The sequence below is a fragment of the Patella vulgata genome, chromosome 2 (assembly GCF_932274485.2).
Source record: "Patella vulgata chromosome 2, xgPatVulg1.2, whole genome shotgun sequence".
NCBI classification, from domain to species: Eukaryota; Metazoa; Mollusca; class Gastropoda; family Patellidae; genus Patella; species Patella vulgata.
Genome location: NC_065880.2, coordinates 81,186,751 through 81,198,900, shown reverse-complemented (window position 1 = coordinate 81,198,900; position 12,150 = coordinate 81,186,751). Strand labels below are relative to the sequence as shown.

The window sequence follows — 12,150 nt, the reverse complement described above, 5'->3', positions numbered from 1 at the left end:
TTTTTTTATTTTTGTATTATCTCATTTCGCCTTAAATGACGTTTTGCCCCCAAACCTTCTTAATTAAGACTCTGGTTCCGGATTTGGTTCATAGCAATAGAGACGAGCCCGGGCGATTTTCAGCGACCTTTCGTTGTGGAGGTTAAGACGTTTTCCACGCTTTGCCATAAGTCTTCTAAACGCGATATAATCTGCAGTTTTTTAATGAATTAAAATGCTGACCAACCAAGTTTCGCTTTCGGATAAATAGAGAATCTCCTACCAGTTTTTTTTATATATAAAAAAAAGACTAGTAGGAGATTTTATTTATCACCCAATCCCTTCTTACATGCACAAATAGATAAATATAATTCTTTGCTGTAGATTTCACTTTCACTTTGACAGCAATTCAACCATTGCAAAGTCTTTTATATTGACCCAGTGTTTCCATCAAGGTCAACTGAATAACAATAGTTCCTTTTCAACTGACCAATCAAATTCATGTAAAGCGATATCTCCTTAGGAGATATCGCAGTAGATTATGAAATATATCACACAAGCGACATCTACTGTAGAATGTGTTATTGGGTGATAATAGTCTATAACTATCGTGGCAAACTTGTTTGAATGTATTTCCGCGCATTGTGTGGCTATCCTAATTATATTGTTATGCGTATCATCTTGGTTGCTCTAGTCTCTTGAATTGTCGCCACGTGTTACCTCAGCTGAAACATAACTGTGTTTACTATTTATTTAAGGTAAAATACATTAAATGAACAAAACAGTAATGGTCCAAGAGATAGCAAAGACTTAATTAAAATCTCGAGCACAAAAGGTTTGAGGACTGTAATTGGTAGATATTTGATTTTGGGGACACAACCTGGGGGGGGGGGGGGGTGTTTACATTACCGCCAAAATTGTGTCAAGATGTGTCTTAGGATTCCCAATGAAAATATATATCCTTGTGAGTAATCAATTTTTGGGATTAAACCACTTTTGAATAGTTCAAAGGCATATCGCACTACACTCTCGATATAAGCACAAAATGGGTATTAAACTGTTCCTTGCGTATTCCAACTGTCAAGGGATCTTTTACGTGCACGCCAATGTGTATTTCAAATACAAAATATTGTACTAATCTAATTAATTGAAGATATCAAGAGATAAAACAGTGATTTGGCCTCAAGTTCCTGTAAACAACAATACCACGTGTAACTGCTGCTTGAATTGTAAGAAAGAGAAATTGGGCTTAACATCCACTCGACACAAACTAGGTCATTTCGGGACTAACATATGGTTCATTTTAATTCACTTTCGCGTAGGGGACGTTAGCAGTGGGAGGAAACCGGAGGACCCGGAGAAAACTCACGGGGTTGAACAGACGACACTACTCCTTGTCAGGTACAACCGGGAAATCGAAACCACGCCAGTTGACTCAATGACAGATCTTACGTTACAACGCACACGCTATAACCATCCAACCCCTTGGTTGAGTTTTAGTCACAGTTCATGTACACAGCAATACCCCGTGTTACTTCTGCTTTAGTTCATGTACACATCAATACCCCGTGTTATTGCTGCGTTAGCTGTAGGTAGTCGTAGTTCTTGTACACAGCAATACCACGTGTTACTGAAGTGACGAGTGATAACAGATGCACGGGCGAGTTTCTGCTCACTAATAATTTCTTCGAAGACCAAACGGTGTTTATGTGAGGCTGTCAGAGGATATCTGATAATTCAAAAAAGTAATTAAATGTCACTAGATAAGGGAAAATAGAAATAGTCCATACGTTCGGTTGTTTTTATTCATTCTATACCTGATAAAAACATGGTAATGCACGGACTTTTGCTATTTTTCTCTTATCTAGTTACAGTCAATTTTCATGTGGACGTATATTGTCGTCGCCCCTGGCTGTCCGCCCGCCTGTCCACAATAGTTTGTGAACACTCTACAGATAGCAACTTTTATCCGATTTCAATGAAACTTCAAATATAGGTTTATCACCCTAAGACCTCGGTTCCCTTTGATATTGGCATGTATTGGACTATAACTTCATGGATTATGGCCCCTGATTGTACGAAAAATCACGTTTTAGCTTGTGAACAATGTAGAGGTCACAATTATCCGATTTGGTTTAAACTTGAAATGTATGTTTATAACCCACAGAGCTCGGTTCCTTTCGATATTAACGCATATCGGACTATAACTTCCTGAATTATGGCCCCTGATAGTACGAAAAATCACGTTTTTAGCTTGTGGACCACATAGAGGTCACAATTTTTATCCGTTTTACAAAACCGTTTGAATATATCACCGTTACACCCTAAGGATGACTGAGTTCGAATTTCGTAAAAATCGGACAGAAACTGACTGACAAAATGGCCGCCCCTCGTTCGCAAATAGTGTCAAAATATTGTGTATCAGGGTTGTGGATCATCTGGAGGTTACAATTTTCATCTGATTTTGATGAAATTTGAAATGCATGTTTATAACCCAAATATCTTGGTCCCTGTCTATTTTTTTACATATCGAATCGTAACTTCCTGAATTATGACCCCTGATTTACGAAAAGTCGCGTTTTTAGCTTGTGGTCCCTCTAGAGGTCACAATTATTATCCGATTTAAAAACAAAACGTTCGAATATATCAACGTTACACCGTTACTTCCTGGATTATGGCTCCTGATTGTTCGAAAAATCGCATTTTTAGCATGCGGATTCTCTAGAGGTTACAATTTTTTTTCCGATTTTAAAAACCGTTTAAATATATCACCATTCCACCATAATGAAGGTTGAATTAGAATTTCGGGAAAATCGAAATGAAACTGCCGGACAAAATGGTAGCACTTTGTACGCAAATTGTGTAAAAGTATGCTACGATGGTTGTGGGCCCTGTAGAGGTCACAATTTTTATCCGATTTTGATGAAACTTAAAACATATCTTTATATCCCAAAGATCTCAGTCTCTTTTGATATTTGGGCATTTCAGACCATAACTTTATGGATTATTGCCCCTGATTGTACAAAAAAATCCTGTTTGTTTTTAGGTTGTTCTCTATCCATCTCTTGCAAAGAGATTGGGCATATCCGTTTACAGTCTCACATAACAACTTCTCAGGAAACAGAACCTGGATCAAGGTAACCTTAGCTACCTTTCAAAACTGTGTACTTGATCAACTGTCAAAATACGCCACATGGGTCCAAAATTTTAACTAGTATAAATAATGTACGCTTGGCACATTGCCCGTACAATTATTTGAAATAATGATACGCCAACATCAAAGGATGACATCACATCTGTATTTTAAGTGTATATCTTTATTCTTTATATATATACTCCAGCAGACTATAGCTAGAGAATTTGAGAAAACCATAGGGCCGGGAAAGACGCGGAATTGAAACATCACGAAGCACTCAAATACAGACTTTTAAACCTACAATCAATAACCCATCCTTCTGTCTTAAGCAAAATGTTGCGTTGTCACAATATGTGCATAAACATTCTCAATTAACAAATAGGTCGTAAATAAACAGTATGGTTATTTTTTAAGTGTATATGCTTGAAACCAAACCAGTTTTAATTTGTTTTTAACATTACGAATTTGGTTCGTAATACGATTTATAGTTATAAAAATGTTGGCCCATCGAAATTGAGATGGAAATAAATAAAATTGCCAATGTATTTCTGGTGGATGAAGTTGCAAACTACGGTAAACAGAGACAAACAAAAGCCGGAAGTTGTTTCTAAAATATTTATAGCCTGTGTTATTCTGCCAATATGTATACATTAAAATAAAGATTAATAAATCTGAAAACTTAATCTGGGAAAGTGGGAAAGAAAGGTTAGGATAATATCTAAAATAAATGTTAATTTCAATTTTCTTTTTAAAAATATGTATTTTTTCCCCCACTTTTTGTAGGTTAGGTCAGTTTTATTCGGTATTGATTTATTGTATGTTTCGGTATATAGTACCCTTTTTGTTGTTTGTCGGTATACAGTATCGCAGTGTGCTTTAAACGGAATTTTTTTCACCAGAGATAATTCCAAACCCATTGACAGGTTTATAAAACTCCATAAGTATTATTTTAATGCTATGGGACGAAAAAACTTTATTTTAAAAACATAACGACACAGTAGTGGTCTTACTCCAGTCAATATTGTATTTTCATTTTCGTGTTACAATCTAAGAAATGTGGAAAAGGACAGCTGTCTAGTCGTTTGGATGGGACGAAAAACCGAGTTCCGCATACATATTGGCGTGCACGTAAAATATCCCTTGGCAGTTGGAATTCGATATAAGAGTAGGCCGTAGCGCCGCTGACCGGGCAAAATTTCCCTCATAGCACACCGTATGGCGTATGCCCGTCTTCATTAGCCCAGTTTAGGAGCAGAAAAGTAGGACGTTAAACCCCATTTCATTTCATTTCTAAGAAATGTGTTTCTCAGAAATTGAATTACATACTTTAGGATTTAGTGTAATATCCCCCAACTTAAAGCAGTATTTAGTGTAATATCCCCCAATTTAAAGGAGTATTTAGTGTAATATCCCCCAACTTAAAGCAGTATTTAGTGTAATATTCTTCAATTTAAAGCAGTAATTTTAAGTCTATGCAAACCAGAATAATTTGTCATCATAAATCAGTTTTCAGTGGAGGGTACTAATTGTTGAATTTAGAAAATCCAACAGTTTAAGTTCTGGTACTTGAAATCTTCTTGAATAATGTCCATTGTTAATCTGGCTATATTGTTGTCCCCCGCCTTTCGAAGAAAGCAGGGGACTATTAAAATGGGTTCGTCCGTCTGTCTGTCCGTCCGTCTGTCTGTCCGTCACACTTTTTGGGACACAATAACTCTCTTCCTAATTGAGCTAGAATGTTCAAACTTGGTGTATGTGTTTATTAGGTCAATGCCTTGATGGAGTTCGAAGATGAGCATTTTCCGCTTAGGGTAAGCAGAGATAAGCAATTTGATTGGTTGATGCTTTGGGACACGATAACTCTCTTCCTAATTGGGCTAGAATGTTCAAACTTGGTGTATGTGTTGATTAGGTCAATGCCTTGATGGAGTTCGAAGATGAGCATTTTCCGCTTAGGGTAAGCAGAGATAAGCAATTTGATTGGTTGATGCTTTGGGACACGATAACTTTTAATTGAGCTAGAATGTTCAAACTTGGTGTATGTGTTTATTAGGTCAATGCCTTGATGGAGTTCGAAGATGAGCATTTTCCGCTTAGGGTAAGCAGAGATAAGCAATTTGATTGGTTGATACTTTGGGGCACGATAACTCTCTTCCTAATTGAGCTAGAATGTTCAAACTTGGTGTATGTGTTGATTAGGTCAATGCCTTGATGGAGTTCGAAGATGAGCATTTTCCGCTTAGGGTAAGCAGAGATAAGCAATTTGATTGGTTGATGCTTTGGGACACGATAACTTTAGTTCTAATTAAGTGAGATTGATGAAACTTGGTGTATAGTTTCATTACAGTAATACCTTGACTAAGTTTGATAATGAGCATTTTCTGCTCAGGGTAAGCAGAGCGATACGCAATTTGATTGGTCGAGACTTTGGAAAACAATAACTCTCCTACTTTGATTGTTAGACTATAAGTAAAGATATACTGTTTGATTGTTCAATACTTTGTAAAAGATAATTTGTGATAAATTTATATGTGTCCTCTAATTATTTTCCTATTTCGGCGGGGGACATCAGCCTCACTGTTGGCTTGTTACTTACTGTAATCTATGGAAACCTGTTGCAATCTAAACTCGCTCTTTCATCCTTGCCTCCTTGCTTTGTTGCATTTGAAAATCCTTAACTTCTCGACCCCCGAATGCTCGCTGCCAACGTCTTACAGACCTCAATAGTACCGCAGTAAAAGAACATACGATTCAATAAGTTTGTAAAAAAGCTAACAGTTAAATGGCCACCACTGTAAACAAGCCTTATTTTAAGAATTAGAGTTTTCTAACGTTGTACTTAAAGGGACCATTCCGATTTTAAAAGTCTCAATATCTAAGTCCGTGTAAGTCTGAAATTTAAGTGTCAAAATATAGAGGACTGGAGTATTTACCTTGTCTGATAATTTCAATTTAAGATATTGAGTCGTTGATACGTCAACGTCAAAACCGCATATCTGGACAGGTAACCCGTGTATGGTTTCGGGTCAATTGTTTCGCTGGGTGACCTGATAAATCTATTATCGTTCCTTTAGAGGTCAAAACGATGCGTGATGCATGTGCTTGATAACAAACGGTAAATTTCACCTATACGTTACTTTTATAAAATAAAAGTCTGATTTTAACCAGATACCGTATAATACAACTTGGGACCCCAGTCTCCATTTCCAGATGAAAACTGACGGGTTTCAATTTGAAAATGTATCACGTATATTGAGTTTTTTGCTAGGCCCTTAGGAAGATGTTTTAAGGGCTTTTCACAGAAAATTAAGCAGTTTTATATTCTCCAAAATATAACCGAGATTGGCCCGTTAAGGTATCTGGAGGTTTGTAAGATTCAACATGTATGCAGATAATAACAGAGCATGTTGTTACCCAAGGTTGCAGTTGGTTGGTTTTGCATATATTAATAACAATATTGCTTCTTTAACGATGTATGGTTATACGAGACTATTGTTATGTACATTATATTAAATTACATACTTTAGCTACAACTATAAATTTCTACTGAATCACGCAGGCATGTTACACGCTTCATTTTAAATGCATATTGTTATACGAGACTATTTTCATATGCGTTACTTCGTGATGTACGAAACATTATTCGATCTTACAGACGTGTAATACACTTTTAAGATAACTGTGATTGATTATACGAGACTATGCACATTACCAAAGATTCGACGTGACCAATTTTCCACGGAATATTTTGACATATTAATACAGGCTACAAGTTTAAGTTTTATTTGTTGCAATGAGTTGGCGTAGACCACAGGAATGTTTTGATCAGTAAGTAAATATTCTATTACTATGTATGTACTAACGGTATGACTCAGATATCACATGACGTGATCGGACTTATACAGTGAGATGATTAAATATGTACCCAGGGTCGCCCCCCCCCCCCATGCCCCCTCCTGTTTAAAACATTACGACCAGATCGGGAGCCCCGGAGCGATGAACTTATTGCACCCATCTCCCTCAGCCTGCATGAACCTGTAATGTACATGTTGTGTATATATATTATATACGTATACATGTGATTATTGTACATGTCGAGTAAATATATAATACGTGTACCATCAATATGTGATTATAGTGCATGTTCATGTCGTGTATATAATTTATACGTATTAGATATATGGGTACCCGTGGTTATTGTATATGTCAATGTGGACTATATATATAATGTACACACGTAGATGTAAAGTAGAGCAAGCAGGTGATGTTGGCGGGACGATTTCATTGAAATGCGCCATCATTTGACATAACATACATTATTAATACTAGATGAAATATTAGATTCGCCTGACTAATTCGTTTAATAGTCTCGAGCACGACATTGTGTAAATTGAAACACACCTAGTTATAACGTCCTGGTGCAGTATCAATATATCTTCCTGTTCAGTCACGTGATAATTTTATATATGGTAGGCTACTGGTGCATGACCGCCACTGAATAATCGGACATTTTACTGCGTCTATTAGGAAATGTTTAATGATTGAAAGCGATATAGTCCAATATTTCAACTAATATAAAATAATGTGAAATATTCAAAACAAATGATTAAATGACATTGGGGTTTACGTCCAACTTTTCTGCATCTAATGAAGCCCGCAATACGTCATAAAGTGTGCTATGAGGGCAATTTTGCCCGAGCCGCAGTCGTATTCTGTCAAGACGGTGGGGGAGCGGGGAACCACGCCAGAAAATGATTTATATTCCTATTTATGTGCCCCACTAAAATGTGGCTTATATTGCCACCCTTTTGCAAAATCTTGTGACGCTGTAAAGGCTAAAGTTATCATCCGATTGACTTCAGATTGATACACAGAGTTTAAGATCTTGAGACGAACAAGTATATTGAATTTCAATGAATTTTTATGACTTGGAACAGCTAAATCATTGATATTAAAAGTTTTGTATACAAAATGTTAGCATGGGGCAGAACTTTATAAAAACCAAACAAATTCTAATGGTTTTCTGGGTTGTTGCTCTTACTCAGATTTTAGTGTATTATAAATGTTTCATTACCGAAAAAAGTAAAAATATGCGACAACTCTTGTTGACTGCCCGGACGATTTAGCTGCTGTGGGCGTATGTTTCGTTGCCTGGCAACCTACCTTTCTTAATGTTAATTCCAGCACTGAAAATGTTGGATAGTGTTAGTTAAATTGATAGAAAGTGTTTGTGTGTGTGCGTGCGTTTGTTGTTTCGCCAACAATGTTTGTCAATGTCGATTTCAATCCATTTTTGGCCGCCACCTTGAATTTTCGGCTCTCCTGGAGTTAGTCCCTAGCTTTCAGCGGATTCCCCAATACCACTCACCCAAATAATTAAAGAAAATAAAACAAAACAGAAACGTCCGAATTCAGAAGGCCTATCAACCGTGTCGCCATTTTTGATAACCAAGGGCATAGCAAGCTTGGCTGGCGAACCCAAGGCTATCCAAAAACTAAAAAACGGAACACTCTTTAACCTTGTTCCCCGAGAAATGATCACGGTTCTGAGGGCTGTGTCTCGACTATGGGTATTTGGTAGAACTAAGTTGATCTTAAAAACGGATGGCGTGTACATAAAAAGAGCCCTAGTGGTTGGAATTCGATATAAGGGTAGGCCGTAGCGCCCTGGCTCGTAGGACGCTTTTACCCCATACGCCTGTTTTAGTTAGCCCAGTCGGAGCAGAACTGTACGACGTTAACTCTCATTTTATGTCATTTACGAATTTAATAGGACACATCGATTATTGTTGAATGTAGTTTCCGTGTTACCTTTAAAGGCTCAATACCACTCTTGTTGTAACTGAATAATATGTCCCAATCTTTATTCTGGTCAACAAATTGTACTTTTTTTAAATAATATTCCAATTAATTGGTGATACAAATTTCATCTTCACATACCTAATTTAAAAAATTGGAAAAATTCAACTCAATGATTTGAAAAGCCTAACGCAAACCTTTTCAAATGTGACTTGGATTTAAAAATATTTTCGAACCCTCTGGACAAGTAAAAAAGGATTTAATAGATGATTTACATAACAGGTAGGACACTTAAACATCTAGTACTTAGAATTAGGCTATTATTTATTTTCTGGCGGTGTCAAGCCAGCAAGAGTGTTATTGTCCCTTTAACAAAATTGTTTTCTTTTTATTTCAGGTTAGAAGAGGCTGTAAATAGAAATGATACAGTTGTCGTAGAAAGAATTGCACGTAACTACGTGACATTAGGGGACGGCTGCGACATACGACAAGGGTGTTTGGAAGCACTCTGTACAATTGCCCTTAAAAACAAATGTCTACCTAATGTGAAATTATTGTTTACCCCCGAGAGTATGGCTAACAATATGGGCACCTGTAGACAACTGATGAAAGCTGCAATAGAATCGAATTTCGCGGAGGGTGTTAAATTCCTACACTCAAAAGGAGTGCCACTTTATATGTCACAAACGGGGACATTTTACTGGAGCGCCTTGGTTGAATGCGTCGAAACCAATAAGGTCGGGGTGTTAAACTATCTTCTTGGATTAAAAGATCTGGATAAAAATCCTGACAAATCCAATACCTTATTAATGTTATGTTGCCAACATCTAAATATTGAAAGTTTGAAGATATTGTTGAACAGTGAACTTATAAATACAATCAATCAACAGACAAAGAATTTTCATCAGTCTGTCCTACACGTTTGCATAGTTGGAGGGTACTGTTATAAGAAAATGGGAAGATTTGTTAAAAGAAAACCGGAGAGAGTTCATGATTGTGTACAATTACTGGTAGATGCAGGGGCGGATATTAATCTACAAGATATTGATGGAAAAACACCTATCCAAATTGCTGCTGAACGTGGTATGGTCACAACGGTAATGTATTTAGCACAAAGAGAAGCAAACCTTGATAGTAGAAGCCATCATGATACCCTTCTTCATTCTCTTGCAAAGAGATACGGCATTTCAGATTATTCCGATGAATGTGTTCAGCTATTAATAATGAAAGGGGTTGATATAAACAAACTGAACTCATATAATGAAACGCCACTGTATTTAGCAGTATGTCAAGGAAATGTAGAGATGGCGAAGTCGTTAATTAAATCAGGTTGTAATGTCAATATTAAAGTAGGCCAGGGCGTGGCACCAATTTTACTGGAGTCAATAAGAAGACAAGAGACGACTATTGCTGAAATGCTGATTAAAGCTGGATGTGATGTTAACAGCACGGATACAAACGGCATCACACCTTTAATGACATACGTCAAAATGAATAACCCGAATATGGTAAATAATTTACTGAACGCTGGTGCTGATGTTAATCTCAGTGATAACGATGGAAGGACGGCTTTGATGGCAGCAGCAAGAAACTGTAATAGACCTATTTTAGAATATTTACTAAATGCTGGAGCTGATGTTAATAAAACCGATACACACGGACGATCAGCCATACATGGTATAATGGTTGGTGGTGATAAGAGTCGCAAATGGATTAAGTGTCTAAAATTACTTTTGATCAATAAATGTCATCCGTCCTCTCTGGATACTCCAGGAGAGGATGGAAAAACGTTATTCCAATGGTTACTGGAAAAAAACAAAAAAGATCTCATATGGTATCTCGTAACGGAAAATTGTTCACTCAAAGGTTTGGATCTTTCAAAGGTCAAAGATAAATTTCAATTTTCCGATATGTTGATGCATTCTGAAATTCTTTTTGAAAGTGGTGCACCGAAGAGTGAACTAGAGACCATTATTTTGTTATCGATAAAGAACGATATTTTGTTATCGGTTTTCAATGATGGTTTGTCGCTTTCCGCATATAAGTCGATGCTGGAAGAATCTAAAGATAAACAACTGGATGAATTCCGTTGTTTCTGTAAATCCAGAAGTTTAAAGTCAAGATGCAGGAGAGAGATCAGAAACTGTATCGGATCAGGAATCAGCAGTAAAATATCACAAGTTGGTTTACCAAAATGTCTACAAGATTATGTCGTCATGAAGGACTTGATACCCGAGAAATACTTTACTCTTGTAATAAACGATTAAGATGATGATGGATATGATTCTATATGATAGAAGCTATTCTTATTATGAACCAGACTACTTTTCTGACACTTACATTGATTTATCTGACTGAAGACATTATAACCGTAACTACTAACTCTTTGTAGTTTAAATAATCCCCTCTGTAGCAGAAGTTTTTGTAAGCGAGAAATTAATTTTTAGTAAAACCGGAAGTGATATAGTTGGTTCAACACGCTTACTGGGCTCTATAGTAACCATAGATTTGGCATAAGTTTACTGCTCTATTGTGTTCACGAGTCGTCTTTTGGCCAAAAATCTGATCAATTGGGCTGTTTATTAGGATAGTATAAACACGAATTTATGGGTTTTTTTTAAAGTAGCTAAGTCTATAACTCAATATCACCCATAAGTCTTACACGTTGAACACAAGAAGTATGTCTCAATTCAAATCAACATTGATTTTGTTATTGTAGCGATTCGACCCCCTGACCCTTAATGCTGTATCGCGCCCTTTCCCCACAGGCTTCCAGGCAAACGTGCTACACAAATATATGTGGATTGTTTGTTCCCAGCCTAGCACTACGATCGAAAGATTGACACAAGCCAAGTTTAAAATCTCAACAATTTATTAACAGTTAAGAAAGACTGTAATATATATATATATATATATATATATATATATATTAATACTATGTAATAATTATAAATACATGCAATGTATTATATTTTACAATTCAGTTAAGCTTGTAAGCTATAGGCTATATTTACTATACTTAGGCCTATATAATATGTAATAATTTATAAATAAAAATAAGATGCTTGTAAGCTATAATATTAATGAATGAGTGATTGCTATAAGCTATCAAGCAAATCGGGCAGGTCACCGATGGCAACACGTTATAAGCGGAACTGTTATAAATAAAACAAGTTCATAAGTTGTATTAGTATTAATAATAATATAGGCCTATCACTAACAGTGAGTTGTCAATA

The 12,150-nt window shown here is 36.4% G+C and overlaps 1 protein-coding gene across 1 annotated transcript; it reads left to right on the top strand.

The window, feature by feature from the left end:
* Nucleotides 1-6,675: 6,675 nt before the first annotated feature.
* Nucleotides 6,676-12,150, top strand: LOC126810377 (putative ankyrin repeat protein RF_0381). The gene is made up of 2 exons (XM_050535404.2): nt 6,676-6,943; nt 9,312-12,150. Exons 1-2 carry the CDS (start codon nt 6,909-6,911, stop codon nt 11,179-11,181), a joined length of 1,905 nt encoding a protein of 634 aa, XP_050391361.2. The 5' UTR covers nt 6,676-6,908; the 3' UTR covers nt 11,182-12,150.